Source organism: Dermacentor albipictus, unplaced genomic scaffold, assembly GCF_038994185.2.
Source record: "Dermacentor albipictus isolate Rhodes 1998 colony unplaced genomic scaffold, USDA_Dalb.pri_finalv2 scaffold_13, whole genome shotgun sequence".
Taxonomy (NCBI): domain Eukaryota; kingdom Metazoa; phylum Arthropoda; class Arachnida; order Ixodida; family Ixodidae; genus Dermacentor; species Dermacentor albipictus.
This window is the reverse complement of record NW_027225567.1, coordinates 4477259-4500416: the sequence shown is the minus strand read 5'-3', so window position 1 is coordinate 4500416 and position 23158 is coordinate 4477259. Positions and strand designations below refer to the sequence as shown.

General features: G+C 45.9%; 1 protein-coding gene and 1 pseudogene across 13 annotated transcripts in view; one reads left to right on the top strand and one right to left on the bottom strand.

Annotated features, from left to right (window-relative positions):
• The window catches only part of LOC135912971 (uncharacterized), a 51146-nt gene extending 39214 nt beyond the window's left edge, over positions 1-11932 (bottom strand). For 2 of the 13 annotated variants that reach the window (XR_010567844.1, XR_010567843.1), the window contains exons 1-2: positions 5280-5395; positions 1206-1321 (exon numbers count right to left, since the gene is read on the bottom strand). Coding sequence is in view for 1 of the 13 variants with exons in the window: in XM_070528555.1 (XP_070384656.1) it covers positions 11304-11388 (85 nt within the window). In the remaining 12 variants the exon portion in view is untranslated. The other 11 variants (XR_011509442.1, XR_011509443.1, XR_011509445.1 and 8 more) reach the window with 11 other exon arrangements.
• Positions 11933-22772: 10840 nt separating this feature from the next.
• LOC139051695 (U2 spliceosomal RNA) lies at positions 22773-22950 on the top strand (annotated as a pseudogene).
• Positions 22951-23158: the final 208 nt, after the last annotated feature.

The following is a 23158-nucleotide window of genomic DNA, read 5'->3' as shown; positions in this document are numbered from 1 at the left end:
TGCCAACTCTTCTTTGCTGAGGGTCCGTTTTAGCGTCATTCTTGAGCTTCCATTGCATGCCACCGCCATTTTCGACCAGCCACCGCAAGCCAAGTAAGGGTAAGCTAACCAATCGTAGACGCCGGCACCACCCTCTTCATCCGGTTATCGACTTTCAGTGCAGTGGCTCGGCCCCATCAAATCCCTCTCCACTTGAGCGTTCTCCTCGCCTCTTGTCATCCAATTAGATACGACAAGCCGCTCAGTGTAGGCAATGTTATTGGTTTTTCAAGCAAACAAAAGTGACCTCTTACGAACGAGGAGAACGTTTGATTGGTCTGTTCAGACAACCCTGCGGGTGACCGCCCAGTGCTTGCGTTGGCGGTTACGCAAATTTGACGTCAGGAGATTGGAATAGAAACATATTGGAATAGTTTTACGTTATAGGGCCCTTGCTTGCGTTTCCTTTCTTGAAAACGCTGCGCCCGCGGCTTTCCTTTCGTGAATTCTATGTCACGCTGACAACGCTCATGTCGTTCGTGACTTGGAAGTACCGAGCTCGCAGCGTTAAAGCAAGGAAACGCGGGCAAGGCAGATGACGATTACTGTTGTGGGACAAGATAGGCCCGAAATGGTGTACATTTTTTTAGGAGTGCGGGAACAAAACATAGGTGGGCGCAGGGCTTTTTGTTTGGGGGGCTAAGCTTGGCCAGACTATCTGACAGGTGCCCTTCCCTCTCCGTCATCACGTGCCTGAGCTGATGACAAACAGGTCGCATGGCATGGATGAAGAAACTCACGATGGCACTCGTCCTCCCCCATCTTTCTGCGTGCGCGCGCGCGCGCGTGTGTCAGCAACGATCGTAGCCTCCACGGTTCCTCGGGAAGCTACTGAGTATAGGCGGGAACTAAACGCTTGGTACCATTTCCTTTTCTGATAAGTATTCACATCTATTTATTGTCAGGAAATACTCAACGAGAAATGAATCTTATTTGGACTGAAGTGAAACGGCTAGTCTTGCGGTACTAGAGGCAATTGTACAATTCCCAAGGACATGTAGGCACACGCAAAAACTTACCCACATGTCGTGCGCGTGCCACACTGAACGAGTTGCGTAAACGTATGTTGTAAGAATATTTAGGTAATACGAAAACGCACCAGTAAATTTTGCATCACCTGCATACTCAGTGTACATTATTCAGCAGTAATCATATTCATCACTCACTCCAAATAAACAACGCAAAAAGCGGGTTTGGTATTGTTCCCATGATTGCAGTGAACGACGTCAAGCCGGGACACCACGATGCCGGGTAGAACCGTCCAATATATTAAGCGTGTGTTCTGAAAAGGAAAGCACGTCACAGGCGCACCATGAGCATTAAAACAGCGCCTAATTTAACTGCCATTGAATTGTGGAGCCCATCGCAATGTAGAACGATCATTCAAAGTACCGCGCCGCAATGCATTATTCTTCACTGCCTCGGTGACATTGGTAAAATGAATTATGCGAGAAAATTGGCCGCTGATAACTTCTATTTCGACCCAAGCTGTAATACTTAAACTTCAATTTTTTCCTGTGCATTGCGATGATTGACTTACGCGAAAACTCTTCCAGTCTCTGAGCGCATTTGATGCGAAACACGTTTCTACACTATAGAATAAAAAAGCTGTTAATTTAAAGAAAATTTACAGAAATTTTCTGTACCGCAAAAGAAATTTTCTGTGGATGCTGTATGACAGATATGTGTTAAAAGAAAAAAAGAGAAACTTTCTGTTATTCTTGACCTCTAGACTATAAATCGAGCCAAACTAAAATATAACTAATCAAAATTTTTGTAACTACATAAAGAAACAATAAAATAAAAATTTTGAGTTTCTGCCGTTACCTGAAACAAAATATTCGTCTGGCTGGAATACACATCATTTGGAAAGGTGCTCCCGCATGGTTCTCACATACGCACACACTACAGGGCTTTGTTGACCATCTTCCAAAAAACATAATATCTTGTGCTAAAGCGCTTCAATGAGCTCTCTATAATCATGCTACTTCCATATGTATAATAAAGCACCACTCTTTTTTTCAGGTCAGTCGCAGCATGACACCCTGAGAGAGGAACCAAGGTCCAGAGCCCAAGCAAGCAGTATGGCCTTGCACCAAACGCTGTCTCCATAATCAGGTATCTTCACGATGGAGTTTTAAAGAAAAAGTCTTAATCAACATAATGCCGAGGCCACTCTGAGTTTTTTTTCAGCACCATTGTGGTTTGCTATGTAAGCTGGTTCTCTTGCACTGTAGTAAGAAGTTCGCTGTTTCTGTTTTGCTTTCATGTGGCTGATTTAGCCATAAGTTTTTCTTGCGTTAAAATAAAACGCTTTTCTATTTTTGTAGGAAACAAAGTGTAGCCTGGCTATTCTTTGTAGCATCCTTTACCTCTGTGTTAGTGCTGCCACCTCCTCTTTGTCAAGCATGACTCCATGAAGTATCTGGTTCCTTGGTTTATCGAAAAAAAAAATGCCCGCCGCGGTGGCTAAGCGGCTGTGGTGTGGCGCTGCTAAGCACGAGGTCGTGGGATCGAATCCCGGCCGCGGCGGCTGCATTTTCATGGGCGCGAAATGCAAAAGGCACCTCTGTACCATGCATTAGGCGCACGTTAAATATCTCCTGGTGATCAAAATGATTCCGGAGTCTCCCACTACGGCGTGCCTCATAATAAAATCGTGGTTTCGGCAGGTAACGCCACATAATTCGTTCATAAAAGAAAACAGCGTTAGAGTGAAATTAGATTAAACAATTTTCAGGTAAGAACAGTTTTGCTATCTTGCGACTCAGCTTCGATGGTTAAACCAATATCTGACTTTACACAACACTTCCTCTGTACATCAAAAAAGTATTCGAGTGTATCTGCATTTTGAAGATACGCACATCTCTTCAATGCGCACTTCACAATATCAGGACTCTATGACATAATGTACTATCGTGTGCAATATGAGCGGGAACACAGGAGCGCGTGTCAGATAGCCTCGAACCCTGCTATGGGCGATTGCGGCGGTCGCCATCGGAAACAAAGTCGAAAGGAGGACGCTGTTCTAATCGCCGTTGGCACTCCCGCCATGCGTCTCTTTTACAAAGTGCGGAACTTCACATCACCAGTGCACCTTGATAAAGCTGTTCGATATTGCGGTTACTGATAACTTTGTGCACCAAAGCGTGGTCAATAGCAGCAGTGTTTGTAAGCGTAAACATTCCCTGGGAAATCTCTCCGTCTCTCTGGAACATGTGACGCGATGCGCTCCATAAGATATATATGAGGTCCTATGAGGCTATATATGAAGCTATCATACGCTAAACGCAGGAACGGGTGCCCAAGACCTGCGTTCTGAAAAAGAAAGCATGAATGAAAAAAAAATGACTCGCTGTAAGTCACCGCGCACGCAAGCGTCTTACCAGCTACCGGCGGCCAGTGAAATGCCGTAAGCTGCCTATTTTCCACAAGCGCAGGCGTGGTAGGAGTGCCAACAGTTAGCGGAAGAGCGCAACCCTTTCCCCTATGTTTTCGACAGCGCCATCCACGTATCACTCTAACTCGGCTTCGAGGCTATTTGGCACGTGTTCGCGTGTACCCACTCATATTGCTCACGATAGTACACCTATATACCATGATGTCTCATACACATTGCACACCCATCTTGATTCTAATTGTGCGTTGAAGATTTGGGCATGAATACATGCCGTGACAAAATGAAAACAAATTTACTGACAGGGTCGGGGGAGTTCCGTAGCTTGGCCATCAGTGCATATTAAGCACAAAGATGTGCGTATTTATTTACTTCGCTTGCCTTGCTTTGAAAGGGCATGTACCTTTTCCTGTTCTTCCTTCTCCACGTACGCGTGTGATCCATGGCAAGCGGAAGGTTATCTATAGCCTGTAAAATTGGCTTTTAAGCTGTTATAACGTCTAGAGGAAAATCGATGCTGCTTGTTTTCTGAACCTAGTGCGCATAAGCAGTTCTAATAATATACCTGTTTTCATATATATCTTTCCAGTGCTGTTTTGATGTCAAATAAAACAAAATTACATTTTCTTCCACAATGTCCTAAATTACAAATTATTTCTTACAGCCACTGTGAGAAAAAGTGTTTACCATATTTAACAGCAGCGCAAGAAAACTGAGTAAAGTAAAAACGGAGACACGTACGAGCGCTACGTGCGACCTTTGTCTTTTTGCGCAGCAGTTGAACATTTTCTTCTTTGAGCACAGCCTAATTTTCGTATTGAGATCAGCTGCCTATTTACATATTTGTTATCCTATAATAGTTATGTGATGCACGATAGAAAACTCAAACATGAGAAAAGTTCACATGAAAATGGAGGCTACAATTGATAAACAGTGGTCGAACAAAGACTTTTGGCTACAGTCAACGTCTCTACAAAAAAAGAACAAAAATATATTCGTGAGGGTGGCAACTGCCCTTACGAAGAGAAATACCCTTTCAAAGCGTTGGCTTCAGCGACAGTACTGGTTTGTCCATCACTCATCAGGATAGAAAATTGTCTTTACACATCACACTTCTGTACAGTGGAACAGAAAAAAAAGTGAAGTAACAGAAAAATATAAACAGAAAAGAGAACTGTTTCTGTGCCTCCAAATGGATAATGGTTTTACACATACATTTTGTGTAAAATAAAACAGAACATATTAATATAACAAACAAATCTTCAGCAGAAAACAGAAATTTTCCTGCAATACAAAATAGATAACTGTCTTTAAACACAAAATTTCTCTTAATGTAAAACAGAAACAACTTGTTAACTAACAGAAAAAGGAAAAATAGCAAACAGAGCTTTACATAAATTTTCTGACAATGCAGCTACCAGAAAATTTTTGTTTTTTAAGGAAAAACTTTTTACAATGTAGATAAGAAAGTAGGTCTAGACAAAAACTCACATGTTTTATGGAAAAATACGTCTAATGAGTGCTTAATAAAAGTTCAGTGTAATCATTGCATATCCTTATTACTTCAAGGTAACTACCACGAGTTTCAGGAATAAGAATATCACGTTATGCGCGGCCATGGCTCTGTAAAATGTCAGTCCGTTGAGGGGTGAATTGACGAAGGTTCTCATTTGGGAGAGATGTCTGCAGTCGGCCGGGTCGCTATTACTGATAGGTTCCAAATCATGATAGGCAAGTGCCGGTTCTTACGAACCCCTCTAGTGCATGTACGGATTCCAGGCCCTGTAAGATACGAGTAAACCTAAAAAGAGCATTGGAAAAAAATTCATGCTAAATTACACACCTACTTTCGCAGAAGGACATGCACCATATCTGCATTACCAACTCAAGCAATCTGTATGACGACTATACCATCGGGAAAGTGCAACAGCTGGGAGCGTTTAACAAAGGTTCATAACATCTGTTTTGTCTAGGGAAAGCAGTCCCTCATCACGCGTGCTTTAATAGGGCAATTTTCTTTGTGAGTGCGTAAAATTGGACAGCTTTTACGAATCAGAGTCTGGCTCTTGTAAGGTCGGAACAAACTGGCTCGCAGCAATGTGAACATGAAACTATAGCCAGTAGAATGTAATGATTTCCCGCTTGCTAAATTCTGTCCCTTTCTCATAATCCACTGCTCACAAGAGACCGCTCCTGGCAATACAGTAGGTGAAGTGCCAATCGGAGCGCTGAAGAAACGCGAAAAGGAAAATAATTAAAATAAAATCTTTACCGTATCATCGCCAAAATTAAACAGCGCAACCCGAACAAAAGACCCATGTCATTCGCTCGTTCTACGCTGTTTTATTTTGACTTAGCTCTAATTATTTCAATTCTGGACAACAATGTTTGTGTTAAAGCAGCAATTACCAGAGCTATCACAGTTTAATAAGGCAGCGATATTATTTTCGTAGATTATGTATGAAGCCTGATTACTGAAACTTAAATTATCACTAATATACAGTTTAAAATATGAGGGTCCTAGCACCCTGCCTTGAGGAGCACGCGCTTTCATAGTTTCTATCGCTCATAATTCTTTATCTATTTCCACCGTTAGCTACGTGTCGGTTAGGTATGACGTCGTATGGTATGGTTAGGTATGACGAAATCAATAATGCTCTAAGTTTGATAATAATGTTAGGTCATTAAAAAAATCTACAGCTTTTAAAAAGCCATCATAAGTGCCCATAATGAGTTGTCTCTCTTCAAAAGACTTATAGATTGTTTCTTTTTTCTTTAAGAATGCTAATTCTGTTGAGAGTTACTTCTTGAAAGATAATATGTGAAGCTAATGTTAGTGTTTCTCACAGAAAAAACGTAACCGCAAAAAAATACATTTGTTCATGTCCTTTAGAATATAGCTCTGAGGTTTGTCGGTACGTAATTGTGCAAACCATTTTTTTTCAGACAACTACCACTCTTGCGAGCTTCATACCGCCCGGAAATGTTCCGGAGGTAAGTGATACGTGAAAGATATACGTAAATGTAGGTACAGCATAATAATTTCAAGACAAACAGAATTGGCTGAACTTGAAGTCCGCCAGCTTTACTCACTTTACTATTATTTAACACTGCGAGCGCTGAAAGAACATGAAGGGCGCTTGTTGGTTTCGTTCAAAAAGGCACTTGACTTTGATGCTGGTAAGTATGATCCACATGATAAGTTGTGTGTGCATGTGAAAAGATTGATGAAGTTCGAGTTAAATGTCTCTCACTTTCTTACGCTGCAAAGTTTCGGGACGTAAATTACATCATTTACTTCAAGTTAAGACAATATGTCACCCGCCGTGGTTGCCCAGTGGCTATGGTGTTAGGCTGCTGAGCACGAGGTCGCGGGATCGAATCCCGGCCACGGCGGCCGCATTTCGATGGGAGCTAAATGCGAAAACACCCGTGTACTTAGATTTAGGTGCATGTTAAAGAGCCTCAGGTGGTCAAAATTTCCGGAGTCTCCCACTACGGCGTGCCTCATAATCAGAAAGTGGTTTAGGCACGTAAAACCCCATAATTTAATTTAAGACAATATTTAACGTGCAAAACATAGGTCGTAGTAACTGACGCCCAGACAGCAGATAAGCGAGTAAGAACAGAACATTTTATTTCGAGAGTGCTATTCTCTAAACACACTCTGAAAAAAAAAGGCAGTGAGAAAGGAGGAACTAGCCGTTTTTCTCCTTCAGGCCAGTGAGTTCCTCCTCCACACGCACTTCACATGTCGCGCCCTGTTTAGTCAGGAGGGGAGAAATGTTTCTCCCTTGCCGCCGGTGACCCGAACATCGGCTACAACAATTTCTTTTAGACGGAAAGTAATGCTAAGTAGCAGAACTTGAGGCCTAAACTTTTCATGACAAGCGACCACCAGCGTTAAACTATTCTCGAACAGGAGCTGCGATACGAGAAGAGTTCAACTAAAGGCAACGCCCGACTGCTGACGCACAGCGAGACAAACCTGTACTCAGGCATCTCAGCCTAGACACCGCGAATATCAGCCAGCCTTTCTCGTTTTGATGCGTGAGATCGGCATAAGGAGAAGGTTAAGCTAAATAAAATGTAAGCATTTCTAGCCGTTTCGAAGCGCCATCCGCGACGGCTTCGAAGAAAAAGCAAAATACGTTTGCTGGCGCCGTCGATGTGATGCTATGCGATGTGAGCGCATCACCGCCGCGAGCGACGCCGTCAGATCCACAGCTGGAACACAAACCCTGCACCCAGAGCAAGGACGCGCTCGAGCACACCATGCAACCAGATGTACAGCTGTATATCCAGCGTTACTTGCGTGCCGGTTCATCTGCGTCTCCGCCCGCCAGCGGCGGCTTCTCCGTGATGCATCGTGTAGCGGGCACAACAGTACAATGACAGGAAGCACCGACCAACAATAGACGATGTATATCCTAAAAGGCGGGGTACAAGCGAACGTAGAAACAAAACAGTATCCAGAAAATAAATTTGAAAAAAGCTTTTGCAAATTGTTGACTTCCGCGTTGGAGTTTTGAACATAAGGCAGTTGGTGTCTGTGAAGAAAAAAGACACTCTCGAAAAGGGCAAAGGGCAGGGACCTAATGCAAGATGCTACCGACTTGGGACTAAATCTTATTACCGACCCAGCATACCCTACAAGAATCGGCAACTCGATCACCCGAGACACAACGCCCGATCTCACTTTCGTCAGGGCTAATGGCGGTGCTATGGCGGACTTCGAATGGCGCAACACGGGCCACGAATTGGGAAGTGACCATTACATTGTGGAGGTCGCTGTCCCGCTCGGTGGTACCGACAAAGTTGGCAGAAGCCTTCGGAAACATAGATTTACTGACTGGGACGCGTTTCGAGGATTGTTACCCGAGTAGCAAACCGAAATTACGGACATTGAGGAGTGTTCCACCGAGATTGTAAACAAGTAAGAAAAGGCCACCAAGGAAGTCGAGACGGATGAGCGTGTCCACAGGGTCGACAGCCACCTCACCCATCTCATCGCAGCCAAGCAGTCCATCCTGTCAAGGTGGAAGACTGAGAGGACAAACAGAAAGCTACGCAAGAAGATCGCCGAACTCAACCGCGAGATCGAGTCCCACAGCCGAGTGCTATGCACACAGCAATAGAATGAGGTTTGTAACGCAGCGGATGGCCAGATGCACTGCGGCAAGACGTGGAGTATGCTGATGCATCTTTTGGATGTGACCCCGACCAAGTCTCACCAGCACCACAACTTGGCCAAGATCATCCACTGGGCGCTGACCGAGCACGGGGAAGACGAAGTGAAGAAACGCCTCGAGGACAAGTACCTTCCGGTCACTCCCACAGATACGCACCCGGACTACCTAGGCGGAGCAAACGAGTGGCTAGATCGAGACATTGAAGTATGGGAAGTAAGGGTTGCCCTGCACGATCTCAACAGCAACTCCGCCGCTGGTCCCGACCGCGTTACGAACAGAGCGCTAAAAAATCATAACTAAGCGGCGATCGAGAACCTCACGGCATACTTCAACACTTGCTGGCGAGCCGGATCATTACCCCGGCAGTGGAAAGCAGCCAAGACCATCTTGTTTCCCAAGCCGGGCAAGCCACCCAACATTGAGAACCTCCGGCCGATCTCGTTTACATCCTGTGTGGGCAAAGCGTTGGAGCATGTACTCATGAAGAGGTGGCAGAGGTACCTGGAAGATTCGGGGCTCTACCCAAACACCGTCATCGGGTTCCGAAACAAGCTAGGAACTCAGGACGCCATGATACAACTGAAAAATGAAATCCTCGATGACACTACCAACACGAAAGACAAGTGAGCCATCTTGGGTTTGGACATGCAGAGCGCTTTTGACAAAGTGAGACACTCTGCGATTCTGGCCCAGGTGTCACGGCTAAACATGGGCAACAGAACTTATGCGTACATCAAGGATTTTTTGACGGAGCGGACTACTGAAATCATCGCCGGTGACCTGCGGCTCCCAAAGAAGAAGCTTGGCAGTGTCGGGAGCCCCCAGGGCTCAGTCATTTCGCCATTGCTTTTCAACCTTGTAATGATAGGGGTGGCCGAGCGCCTATCACGAGTCGCGCGGGTGCGACACACCATCTATGCCGACGACATAACGCTCTGAGTCCCAGGAGGAAGCGACGGACACATCGAGAATACATTGCAAGAGGCGGTTGACGCTATCGAGGAGCAGCTGGACGGGTCTGGGCTCGTCTGCTCGCCAAGCAAGTCTGAGCTATTGGTCATTCCTCCGAAAAGGACAGCTAGGAAGACAAAAGGCAACGAACCTGCGAGAGAGCAAGACACAATAAAGATCAAGACGAGTGGTGGTCACATGATCCCGGTTGTCGAGAAGATACGCGTGCTGGGGATGCTTATTGAGCGCAAACGAGTCAACGGCGAGACGGTCAACCGTCTGGCGGCCAAAGTCACCACGGCCATCCGTCTCATTAAGAGGGTGTCGCACAGAACAGCAGGCATGAAGGAAGAAAGCCTCACCCGGCTAGCGGAATCCTTCGCTATAAGCCACATTACATATACGTTGCTGCTTTCCACAACTGGAGGCAGTGCGAACAAAATAAGATCAATGCGCTCATACGCAAAGCGTACAAGGCTGCACTCGGCCTTCTCGACTGCACAAGCACCGACAAGTTCCTGGCCTTGGGAGTGCATAACACCCTGGAGAAAATCGCCGAGGCGCAGAGGACCGCTCAGCTCGCGCGGCTATCAGAAACAAGAACGGGCAGACAAGTGCTGCGTGACCTAGGCCTGGGACCAAAGGAAATGGGACCCGAAAATACAGAGGTGCCTGTACCGGACGCAATTAGTAGACGGCTACGGGTATGTCCGGTGCCAAGAAACATGAACCCTGAGTTCCACAAAGAGTGGCGGGCGGCGAGGGCCAAGGCGCTCATCGATCTCCATGCCAAAGACAGGGGTGCCGTGTTTGTGGACGCGGCAGAGTATCCACATGACAGAAAGGCATTCGCCGCTGCAGTGGTCGGGGCATCGACCGGTGCAACGAGAACAGCGGCGAGTGTGCGGACTCGAGGGGCGCATCAAGCCAAGGAGGTGGCCATTGATTTGGCCATCGCCGACCCCGAGCGCACGACTGTGCTCTGTGATTCTAGGACGGCAGTGAAAAATTACGCCAGAGCGAGGGTGTGTGGTGAAGCCGCGCGTGTGCTGCGTGTGGTCGATCTCGCGAGTGAAAGTCGGTGTGTTGTGATAAAGTGGTTTCCGGCCCACATGGGTAGTGATGTGTCGGATCGCGGCAACGCTAACCACAACGAGACGGCGAACGCGGCGGCGCGAGGACTAACCAACCGTGCCGCTGCTACTACAGCCGACCCGTCGTGGTGGTGGGAAACCAAGGACAAATGACTTCCTACAACGAAATTGTGAAATGGTACCGACTAGAGTGAAGGACTATGCCGCCACCTCATCCGGGCTTGACCCGTAAGGAGGTGGTTTTATAGCGACAACTTCAAACGGGGTCGTTATTCACCCCGGTGCTGATGAGGCACGTGTGTCCAAGTGTTTATGAAAGTGATCTGTGTTGTGTGTGCCGAAAGGAAAGAGACACTGCAGCTCACATCCTTTGGGACTGTGCTAAGAATCCGCATGAAGCTGCAACAATAACAACGATCCCGCCGCGGCTCGAGGCCGCAACGAGATGCTATGACCAAGATGTGCGAACCCAGGCCGTCCAGCAGATCTCGGCGGCCCTCGAAAGGCAACGACCGAGCGAAACCGGAGGGAGACTGCCACCCCAAAAGAGGGGCAGGCGCGGTCGACCAAAGGGAATAGTGCGGTCGCGGTTGAGTGGGCATGGAAGCACAATGAAGATGCGGGACTCACGTTTCTTCTTTTTCCTTGTGCAGTATATCGGCGTGTTCTTGGACTGCGGTGGGATGCACACTACGCCCTTCTTCAGCGCCAGCATCACATCTGCGCATGCGGCACAAGATTGCAGCGGTGGAGCGCAGCTGACACCCACGGCTATCAACGGATCCACTATTGCCGGCAGTGGCGCTTCGTACTGCTTCCTTGGGCTTCACAGGGCAGCTGCAGTGACATCGTCAGCGGAGCACTTAAAAGGCAGCTTAGTGGCCTTCCCCTTCAGTGGGCATGGAAGCACAATGAAGATGCGGGACTCACGTTTCTTCTTGTTCCTTGTGCAGGTTGGTCACATTTCCCTACTGCCCAGAAAATGTTACAAATCAGATGACCCTTTTGTAATTGTGCTTCCATGCCCAGAAGCCTTGCTTGAACTTTTTTGTGCATTGTTCTTAGCTATGTGTGGTGACGTAGAACAAAATCCAGGCCCGCCTACTGATGAGATACTTCGTATGGTGAAAGAAACTAATGAACGATGTATACGCATAGAAGCCAATCAAACTAGCATGGCGCAGGCAATTGCTGAGCTTAAGACAGCGCAGGAGTCGTTTTCTGGTGCAATTGTGGAAATAAAGGAGCGCCTAGATGCAGTCGAAGAGCAAACTGCTGTGTTTGAAAACTGGGAGCAAGAAATGACAGCCACGCGCCGAGAACTTCGGCGTGTGCAAGATGACTCCTTCGCGGCCCATTCGCGATTAGACGACGCAGAAGATCGGTCGCGACGTGATAATTTATTATTCTTTGGAATAGCCGATGACGCGTCAGAGACATGGAGTCAGTCCGAAGAAAAAATTGTTGGGTTTGCTTCTGACAAACTGGAGATGTGCTTATCAGCAGACCAAATAGCGCGTGTCCACCGAATCGGTCGTTTTACACGGGAAAAAAATAGACCAATAATTATCAAGTTCTCTGCGTCCAAAACCAAGGAGGCTGTTCTTTCTAAACGAACCTTGCTCAAAGATGACGAGGTTAGCATAAGTGAAGACTTTTCACCTGCGACGCGATTGGCTCGTAAAAAACTACTGGAATTCTGAGCATGTGTTGGTGGGCTAGTTGGTTAAGCATGATTACAAAAACGGCGCCGAATAAAACGACACACGAAGAAGGGAAACACGAGACAGCACGTAGGCGCATTAACAACTGATTTCGATAGAACCAGTGTTCTGTACAGAGCTGACCATTAACTCACTAGGGAGATATTGGAAGCGCTTGAGATAAAAAAGCGCGGTCTTGAATGTATCAGTGAAGCCTCAGTTTCGCTTTCGACAAAGGAGCTGGCATATCTTGAGAGTGACTCTTGAAATGTTATTCTGTATCTTCGCTTCCTTGTGCGATGCAGATGACTGCCCTGCTTAGTTCTTGTTGTTTTTTGACAGCAGCTATATATTGCTATGTAAAGAAATAAAACACTCAGTTGTTAGTGCGCCTACGTGCTGTCTCGTGTTTCCCTTCTTCGTGTGTTGTGTTATTCGGCGCCGTTTTTGTAATCATACTGGAATTCGGCAAGGCACTTAACACGAAGTTCAAACTGCGCCATAACAAACTTCTCATTGATAATAAATATTACATCTATAACTCTCTCGAAGACAAGGTGCATGAACAGAGTTCTATTCCTAATGCACACAGGGCTGAAAAGCCGTCCTTAAAATCAACTCGGTCGGGTAAGGTGTACTCTGGCACTGGCTAGGACAGGATGAGGGGAGGTGACCCGACAGTTGGTGCGTCTGTGCTATTTACTAATATACGCAGTTTCTACCCCAAAAAAGATAACTTAAATGCGTTAATTAATGACTGTAATGCTGATCTTGTCGTACTAACGGAAACCTGGCTTTCCAGCCGTATATCTGATTCGGAGTTATTTCAGTGTAACAAAAAATTTAATGTTTATCGTCGTGATCGCACTGATAGAATGGGTGGAGGCGTTCTCATTGCCATTAATGAAAACATTGAATCTTATCCTATCCATATTAGTAGCAATCTAGAAATAGTGTGGTGTTGCATTACTCTTAATTTTAAAAAACTGATCTTCGGCGCTTGCTACCGTCCCCCTACCTCGGGTCACACTTCTTGTGCAGATTTTCATGATTGTTTAAACCAGATTGTTGTGCGTTTCCCTGGTGTACCACTTTTTGTTCTAGGTGACTTTAACTTTCCCACGATCAGATGGTCCCAGTTGTGTCCCTTTTCAGAACCAGCATGCGTGGACGCGGTCACATTTCTTAACACATGTACTGACTTTCACCTATCGCAGATTGTTCACCTACCGACGCGTGTAACACCCACTACTTCGTCCTTACTCGATCTCGTCCTTACATCTGCTCCTGATATGACGTCACTCGTTGCTCATGTGCCTGGATTAAGTGACCATGATGTTCTTCATTTTACATTGTCTATTCCATCTACACGTGCACAAAAACGGCTCAAACAAATACGGAACTACAACTGTGGCAATTATGTTGCTATTAACATTGAACTTTCCTCCTTCCTTGACAACTTAATTTCAACCTATAATGAGCAGTCCTTCGAAGAACTTTGGAATTCTTTTAGAACAAAAGTAGTTGATCTAACTAACAAATTTATTCCTTTACGAGCTGTTTACGACAACACTAACGCTCCCTGGTATATCAGATATCTCAAGCGGTTATCGAACAAAAAAAGCAGGCTGTTTCATAGTGCGAAAAAATCGCCTAACCCAGTGAGATGGGCTGTATACAAAGCCGCTTCTACGGCATATTCAGAGGCACTGAAAACGGCGAAATTTACCTTTTTTCACTCAACGCTTCCGTCCTTACTCAAAACTAACCCTAAACGCTTTTGGAACACAATGAAAAGCAGCAATAACAATGACGTATCTCTCAATAACAATGGTGAACCAGTTCCGAAGCATCTTTGCGCCTCAATCTTTAATGACACCTTCACAAACTTGTGCTGGGACCCAATATTCACTCTTCCTTCTTATCCGAGAGCACATCTTACAGCTATGGATCCCATCATGCTTGACCCAGTCGGCATTCGTGCTATGATTAACAGACTAAAACGATCATCTTCATGTGGTCGGGATGGCATCAACGCTAAATTCTTGCAAAACACTAATGAGTACAGCTCTATCATTTTGAGTTACATTTTCACGAAATCGCTTAACGATGGATGCTTGCCCAAGGATTGGAAAGTAGCCAAGGTCGTGCCTTTTTACAAGTCTGGTGACGCACACAACCCAAGCAATTATCGTGCGATATCACTAACATCTGTTCCCTGCAAAATATTAGAACATGTCATATTTACTCACTTAGTTAACTTCTTGGAGTCGAATAACTTTTTTCATCCATCCCAGCATGGTTTTCGTAAACATTTTTCTTGTGAAACACAGCTACTAACATTTACTAATGACCTTCACGCGTTCCTTGATGCCGGCCTCATCACTGATTGCATATACTTGGATTTTGCGAAAGCCTTTGATAGTGTAAACCATGAGCTCCTTATACTAAAACTAACCAGCCTAAACATTGAACCTTTAGTACTGCACAGGATACGCGACTTTCTTTCTAACCGGACTCAATTCGTCACGGTGAATGGAACCGATTCCTTGGAGGCACCTGTTTCCGCCGGAGTGCCACAGGGTTCAGTCTTAAGCCCATTACTATTTTTGATTTATATTAATGATTTACCTACTAGCATAGCTTCTTCTGTCTGTCTTTTTGCTGATGATTGTGTTATCTACCGCAACATTTCTAATTACACTGACACAATAATCCTTCAAAGTGACCTAAATAATATTTCTGCTTGGTGTCAAACGTGGAAAATGAAGCTTAACATTCTTAAATGTAAATCAATGAGAGTAGCGCGTAATAACATGCCTTGCCCAAACTACCTTCTTCACAGCACGGCGTTAGAATCTGTAACTACCTATAAATACCTCGGTGTACATATTACTAATGACCTTTCATGGAAGTACCACATCGAGCACGTAACTTCAAAGGCCAATCGCATGCTTGGGTACCTGAAAAGAAACTTCTCTCTCGCACCTTCATCACTCAAGCGACAGTTGTACATCACTTATGTCCGATCTAATCTCGAATATGCATCGTCAATCTGGGACCCTGGCCTTGCAACTCTTACCAATAACTTGGAGGCAATGCAGAATCGCTCAGCACGTTTTATCCTAAGTGACTATCATCGAACTTCCAGCGTAACTAACATGAAATCGATACTTAATCTGCCCCCGCTTGCAAATAGACGGAAACTATCTCGACTTGCATTGTTTCATAAGATCTATCATCATAATCATGTTCTTAGGACGCGTCTGATTAAACCGCCTAATTTTGTTTCATCTCGACTTGATCACAACCATAAAGTCCATGTCCCTCACCAAAACACTGTAACATACTCGCACTCTTTCCTGCCCAAAACCAGCCTCGACTGGAACAATCTTCCCGCCTCATTAGTTAACATTACCAACTGTGACCATTTTCGTGAAGCTCTTTCCAGCGAAATTTAACGCATTCCAACTTTTTTTTCTCTATGTTGGTTGGAAACTTCATCTTTTAGTGTCTCAGTCGGTTGCAATGGTATGTTCTTGCCGTAATCATTGTATAAGCCGTGCATGACAGTGTGAATTTTTGTTATTAGGAATTACATTCATTCCCATTTTTTGAAATTTTTGATTGTGTATGTGCAAATAACTGAACTTATGTTGAATGATTGACCCCCTCCCCTCTATAATGCTTGTATGCCTTGAGGGTACAATAAATAAATAAATAAGTAGAGGCGCCACACGCCGCGAAGACGTCATGGCCGCGTCACGGTAACGCCTCCCTAACAGGGGAAGGCTAACCGTTCTGCAGGCGTTCTCAACAAAGTTTCGTCGCTCACTCACTCACTCACTCTCGAAGATAACATGTAGAGGGACAATTGAAACTACAAAAAGTACGAAAAGCCTAATAAAAGGCGCAAGGGTACGGGGCAGAGGGATATGCGCAGACGTGAACGGAACACAAAGCAAATGGGACGCACATGGTTAAAAAAATTAAATTATGGGGTTTTACGTGCCAAAACCGCTTTCAGATAACGAAACACGCCGTAGTGAAGGACTCCGGAAATTTGGACCACATGAGGTTCTTTAACGTGCACCTAAATCTAAGTGCATGGGTTTTCAAGCACTTCGCCACCATCGAAATGCTGCCGCCGTGGCCGGGATTCGATCCCGCGACCTCGTGCTTAGCAGCCTAACACCATAGCCACTAAGCAACCATGGCGGGTGGACACACATGGTGACAGCACCACTATGCACCGTTTCGACTGTCGGATTCTAGAAAGTTGCAGTGAACTGTCGACCTCGAACGTCGGTATGAAGCGAAACCACCCTCTCTCTTGCAGAAAGCATGGCTAGCACGATGCAGATACAACTTTGCAGTATAGAGGCGCTCGGAGAGAGATGGCATGCCCCAAAGTCGGAGCACGCCGTCTCATTGAGCCTAACCGGTCACTTGTCACAACGGTTATGCTTCAGCCATCGTATTTATGGTTATAGTAGTTGTAGTCTAGTAGACTGTATTGCAACAATCTTGGTTACCACGGCTCTCCTGGAGATGGATATAACACAACAGACAGCAGCAGTTAGCCTTCAGATATCGTCAATGGTGAGCGGGGCCAGTCGCGCCAACCGCGGTGAGTAATCTTTGGTTCGTGTATGTAGTAGTATCCTGACATCCCGGTGAGTAACTTCTATCATAGCCTCCTTGGATGCTAGGCTAGCATTTACATCCGCTTTCCTCCAATATCCTTACAAATCGCTCGCAGCTGCTCAGCGTGTAGCAGCGAACGACGTCCTCGATGGAGCCGAATACTTTTAGTCTGTGGACAGCAAGTCAAAACATGATTTCGATGGCTCGCTCGAGAGCGGTGGCTTCAGCGTCCCGGTCAGATTCGTTCCTACACTATATGCCCTGCCTTAAGTCCGGTCGCCGTCAGCTGCTGACGCATCGCGCGCCAGCTCGCACGTACCCGCTCTGCAGCAGCGTATGGACGCCGCGAATAGCAGATTGTTTGCCGTTTCTTTATGAAATTAGGCGAGAGAACGTTGAAGTGATCTGAACATAATGTGGACGTGCTCAGCAAGGTGCGCTGCAGTGACCACAGGATGGTAAGAACTCGAATTAGCCTAGACCTGAGAAGGGCACGGAAGAAACTGGTACATAAGAAGCCGATCAATGAGTTAGCGCTAAGAGGGAAAATAGAGGAATTCCAGATCAAGCTACAGAGCAGGTATTCGGCTTTAACTCAAGAAGAGGACCGTAGTGTTGAAGCGATGAACGACAATCTTGTGGGGATCATTAAGGAGTGTGCAATGGAAGTCGGTGGTAACTCCGTTAGGCAGGATACCAGTAAACTATCGCAGGAGACGAAAGATCTGATCAAGAAACGCCAATGTATGAAAGTCTTTAACCCTACAGCTAGAATAGAACTGGCAGAAGTTTCGAAGTTAATCAACAAGCGTAAGACAGCTGACATAAGGAAGTATAATATGGATAGAATTGAACATGCTCTCAGGAACGGAGGAAGCCTAAAAACAGTGAAGAAGAAACTAGGAATTGGCAAGAATCAGATGTATGCGTTAAGAGACACAGCCGGCAATATCATTACAAATATGGAAGAGATAGTTCAAGTGGCTGAGGAGTTCTATAGAGATTCATACAGTACCAGTGGCACCCACGACGATAATGGAAGAGAAAATAGTCTAGAGGAATTCGAAATCCCACAGGTAATGTCGGAAGAAGTAAAGAAAGCCTTGGGAGATATGCACAGGGGGAAGGCAGCTGGGGAGGATTAGGTAACAGCAGATTTGTTGAAGCCAAGCGCTCTCTCCTCGAGAGATGGAAGACACAGACTCAATCGCAGGCTACGGAAAAAGACTGCGGAGCTCAATAAAGTCATTGAGGACCATTGCTCCGAACTTAATAAACAGCAATGGCGAGGCGCCTGCTCGGCAGCGGAAGGAAAAATGTGCAAAGGAGGCAAATGGACCCTCTTTAAACATCTCTTAGACGATGGACAATCCAAATGTAATCAGAGACTAGTCATAGACCGACTAATTATTAAGGAAAAAAATGGAAGGCACCTCAGAGGCCTCCCTATTTCGGAAACTAGCGAACAAATACCTTCCAATTGGCCAAAGCCCAGGTTCTCCCCTCCCTCAGTATGAGGGCGCGTGCCCCAGATCTGAACGTCCCCTTCTCGGAAGCTGAGATCAGGAAAGTGCTGCACAATTTAAACGGAAAATCTGCCCCAGGCCCCGACGGAGTTACAAACCGGCTCGTAAGAAATTTGGACGACAAAGCAATTCAAGCTTTAGTGAAGGAGATAAATGAGGTATGGGAGGAAGGCGTTGTACCGGAGAGTTGGAAGAAGGCCACAGTGGTCTTAATCCCCAAGCCAGGTAAATCACCCAGCTTGGACAACCTCCGTCCTATCTCCCTTACTTCTTGCATTAGCAAAGCGGAACATGCAGTGCATAACAGGATATCGAGACATATTGAGCGCAACGAACTATTCCCGTACAATATGGTTGGTTTCAGGCCCTTGCTTTCAATGCAGGATGTCATGTTCCTGCTCAAAACACAGATAATTGATTCTCAAAGCAATGATGTAAAAGGCGTCCTCGCACTGGATCTATCCAAGGCATTCGATACAATTGCACATGACTGTATCCTTCAGGAGATATCGGCCTTGAGCTTAGGAGTTAAATTCTTCTCCTTCGTTGCATCCTTCCCCGAGAGCAGGACGGCAGCCATAAAGTTGAGGCAATCAGTCTCGGAATATTTCACACTCGGAAACAGGGGTACTCCCCAAGGGGCAGTTATCTCACCCCTTCTGTTTAATATAGCAATGCGCAAGTTGTCGGAAAGTCTTGCAGCAATTCCTTACGTAGGTCATGCATTATATGCTGACGATATTACAATCTGGTGTCCTGGAGGATCGGAGGCTACGGTCGAACAAGCTCTACAGGAGGCTCTGGATGTTACAGAGTCTTTCTTGAAAGGTACGGGACTGGCACTCTCGCCTGGAAAGTCGGAACTCCTGCTGTACAGACAGGCTAGACGAGGTGCTAGGGGACTCACCCCACTCGATCAGGTTCCAATTAGCGTTCGTACCAGAGAGGGGCACACCATCCCGAGAGTAGACTCTATCAAAATACTAGGGCTTTCAATAAACTCAAAGGGATGCAACGCTAAGACTATAGCCCAACTCACGACGAAAACTGAAAACATTATTAGATTAATTATGAGAGTGTCCAACAAGAAAGGTGGCATAGGTGAGGATATACTCCTTAGGGCTCACCATGCTTTCCTCATCAGCCATGTCATTTGCATAGTCGCGGCCCTCAATTGGACGAAAACAGAAATGGACAAATTAGACACGCTTATGCGCAAAAGTATCAAAAGGGTGATCGGCGTGCCAATCACGGCTAGCACAGAGAAACTCAAGACATTGGGAGTACACAACACAACCTCGGAATTAATAGAAGCACAAAGATCAGCACAAGTTATTAGATTATCAAACTCCAAAGCAGGCAGAAGACTTCTGGATGCGGGAGGCCTCCATCCTAGCTTCAATCAGGAAAATATCACGCAACTTGATATTCAGACCAGGAACTCCTTTATTGTAGACCCTTTTCCAAGAAATGTTCACCCCCAACACAATAAAGGTCGAAGGTTAGCGAGGGCTAGAACTTTCTTAAAGAACATATCCGGAACGGAGACCTTTGTTGACGCGGCGCGACACGCCAGTGCCAACAAGTTCTCCGTAGCCATAGTCAATGACAGGGGAGAACTCCTCTCGGCAGCCTGTGGCGGAACAGGCTGCTATAGCTCTCGGATTACTGGACTCAAAACGCACTATGGTGTACCCGGACTCCCGAGCAGCCGTTAGAGCGTTCGCATCGGGATTGATAGCCAAGGAAGCAGCCAGGATTCTAAACGGCAAACACCCCTCTGACATTGTTCACCACATAGTCTGGTTCCCAGCTCACATGGGACCAGACGTATTACCGGGTCACCTGAACCCCAATGAGATAGCCCACGACCGTGCGCGAGGTTTCGTATGCCGCGACGGGATGGTGTCTCGGGTGAGTTCGGGAGAGCTCGTCCACAGTGATCCACTGGTTACTTTTCATGAAATCACCTCTCATTACAGACGGAATAGGCAGAGTTTTCCTTTCCCTCATCATAAGCTCAACAGGCCACAAGCTAGCACGCTTCGCATGCTCCAGAAGGGGTCCTGCCCCTCTAGGGGCTTTCTGAACAAGCTCCACCCGGACATCGATCCACTCTGCCCAGATTCCGGCACTGAATTTAGCTCATTAAATCACATGCTCTGGCAGTGCCCTGTATTACAGGACTTTAATACAGAAGAAGACTGGACGAAAGCCATCACAGACCCGAGACAGGACGTCCAGCTCCTGGCTGTCCAGAGGGCCCGTGAACGAGCGGAGAGGCATGGCCTCTCTGTTCCGACATGGGACTAGCCAGTGGCTGGGTAGGGACCTGCAGGCCCCCGCTTAGCTCCTCAGGGCCCCAATAAAGTCGTTTGCTGCTGCTGCTGCTGCTATGCTGGTATACTAACGCCAGTATTCTTAACTGTCTTTCCAGATTTTGATGCCAACTTTGAGCATTGCGAGTTCTACACCTCAACTTTCGAACGCATTGGTGGAATGTCGTATTTCAGTGCACCGGTACAAGCAGCTAGACGCTGGAAGCATCATAGACGCTGGAAGGACATCACGTGCTCCGAGTGCTTCTCATTTTTGGACTTTCCAAACATTAAAAGGAAAATTATCAATCACTTATTAACAATGCGTAACACTGCACATGCTAGCACATGTCCTTACTTTTCTTTTCTTTCGTTTCTCTTCTTGTGCCGATGTTTTCGATGACGCAAAAAATAAAATTGGTAGAAAAATGTATCTCATTTGTGAAGTTTTCCCTATTACTGTATTTTCTTGTTTTACTTATTCAGCTATTTCACTTTTATGCGATTTTACAGTATAAAGAAACAGCTGCCATAGAAGTGTTTTTTCCTGAAAACAATCGGTAGGGGCCCTTTAACAAATTTGTTGGGTCCAAAAAGCGTGTACTTTGCCATTGTATACGTTAGTTATGTTAAATAAACTTTCACACAAACTTTCAAAAACAATCCGATGAGCTGATTATCTGATTTCATAATTTTTCTTTAGCGCTAATTCATGTATTTGTTTTCAGCACGAGAAATGGAACCTAATGCTATGTTACCGTTAACCTGCGCTTTCTTTCATTTAAAAGCTAACGATCCTTGAAGGTCTTGTAATATATAAGTTGCACTTTTTCCTGTGAAACAAGTTAGCACAAGTACACGGCTTTTTTGTTTTCATTTGCTGTCAAAGCTAGCGTGGTCTATATTCTTAAACTATGCCTGTTTAATATTAGGAAACAACGAACCTACTGTGCCCTGTAAGATAAATAAATTTGTAAAAGTGAATACATTGATAAATTTATAGAAAAGCACGTTTTAGCCTGACTTCACCAAGCAATTTAGTACAATGTACCCTTTCGTCATATACTGCATGATAATGACTTTGACCGTTTTTGATACTTTAGGAACTCATGTCCACGGAGGATCTCATTGTAAACGAAGAGTTAAGCTTCGAGCTGTAAATTTTAATTTGCTCCTTGTATATTTCAGCTGGTGCATATTGAACTATAGTAGGCATTCTTCTTTGAATCACTGCAGGGTTTAAGAAATCCCTGTTGCAAGAAGAGCAGCCGAAGAAGCGCTCATATTCATTCGAACAAAAAGTTCAGTGCCATTCCGCTTTTTGAAGGTGGATGACCAGCGAAGCTGTGTATGTGGGCCCCTTCACGGCGAACTGTCCATTGCCGCGCGTCAACCATCATAGGCACATAAATGTAAGGCGAGGCGTGACTAGTCGCTCCTCCACGATGTTGAGTGCGAGAAGATGATGAGGCACCGAAGAACATACATACCCGCGTATTGTTGCAAAACGCGGCGCGACACCTGTTACTAACAAATATCTGCACGTAGAACAGACACGCACCTCACCGCACTCCAAGGGCACACACTGCTTCAGCTTAGCCAAAGCGATCCTGCGTTCGTCGATGTCCCGCAGAGCAGTAATGGTTGTAACGTCACTCAAAAACCACAAGTGGTCACACAAAATTGGTTCCCCGAAAACTCCCCCTGAAGCCTGCCCGTGGCTCCGGTGAAACGTTCCAAGTTTGCGGGACCGCGGCTACATGGGCGGTTCGCATTTCTTTTCGGCTCGCGGTGCTGGCGGGCATCACGTTTACGGGACCGACACCATGGTAGAGCGGAAGGAAAGGAAAGCCGATACGCAAGCGCTAGGAACGCCGACAAAGAGAGGGCGGTGCGAACGTAGACATGGCCGACGGGGTCAGAGTATACTAACTGTTCTTATCGGCCTAATGTCTGATAGGGGTTGCATTTGGACCTAAGACATTAAACCTATTTTTGCAAGTTTCCAGAGTGTTTAAACCATGCTTAACCTCCGCTGTGAGTGGGCCCGGTATTGTACTATCTTCGGGATTGTCCCACGTATGGGGTGAAATTCTCGCTTTACACCGCTCGATAGAATCACGCAATTCTGTCCAGAACCAAGCCATGTACAGCGTCGCTGTAAAAATTACTGCTAAAATATTGAAATATTAGCCGACGTTTACATATTGTATTGACAACTCATTGTACGTTTCTTCAAGTGTCATTGTGATAAGTGTTAAAATCACTTGAATGTCACCGGTAAAACTTAT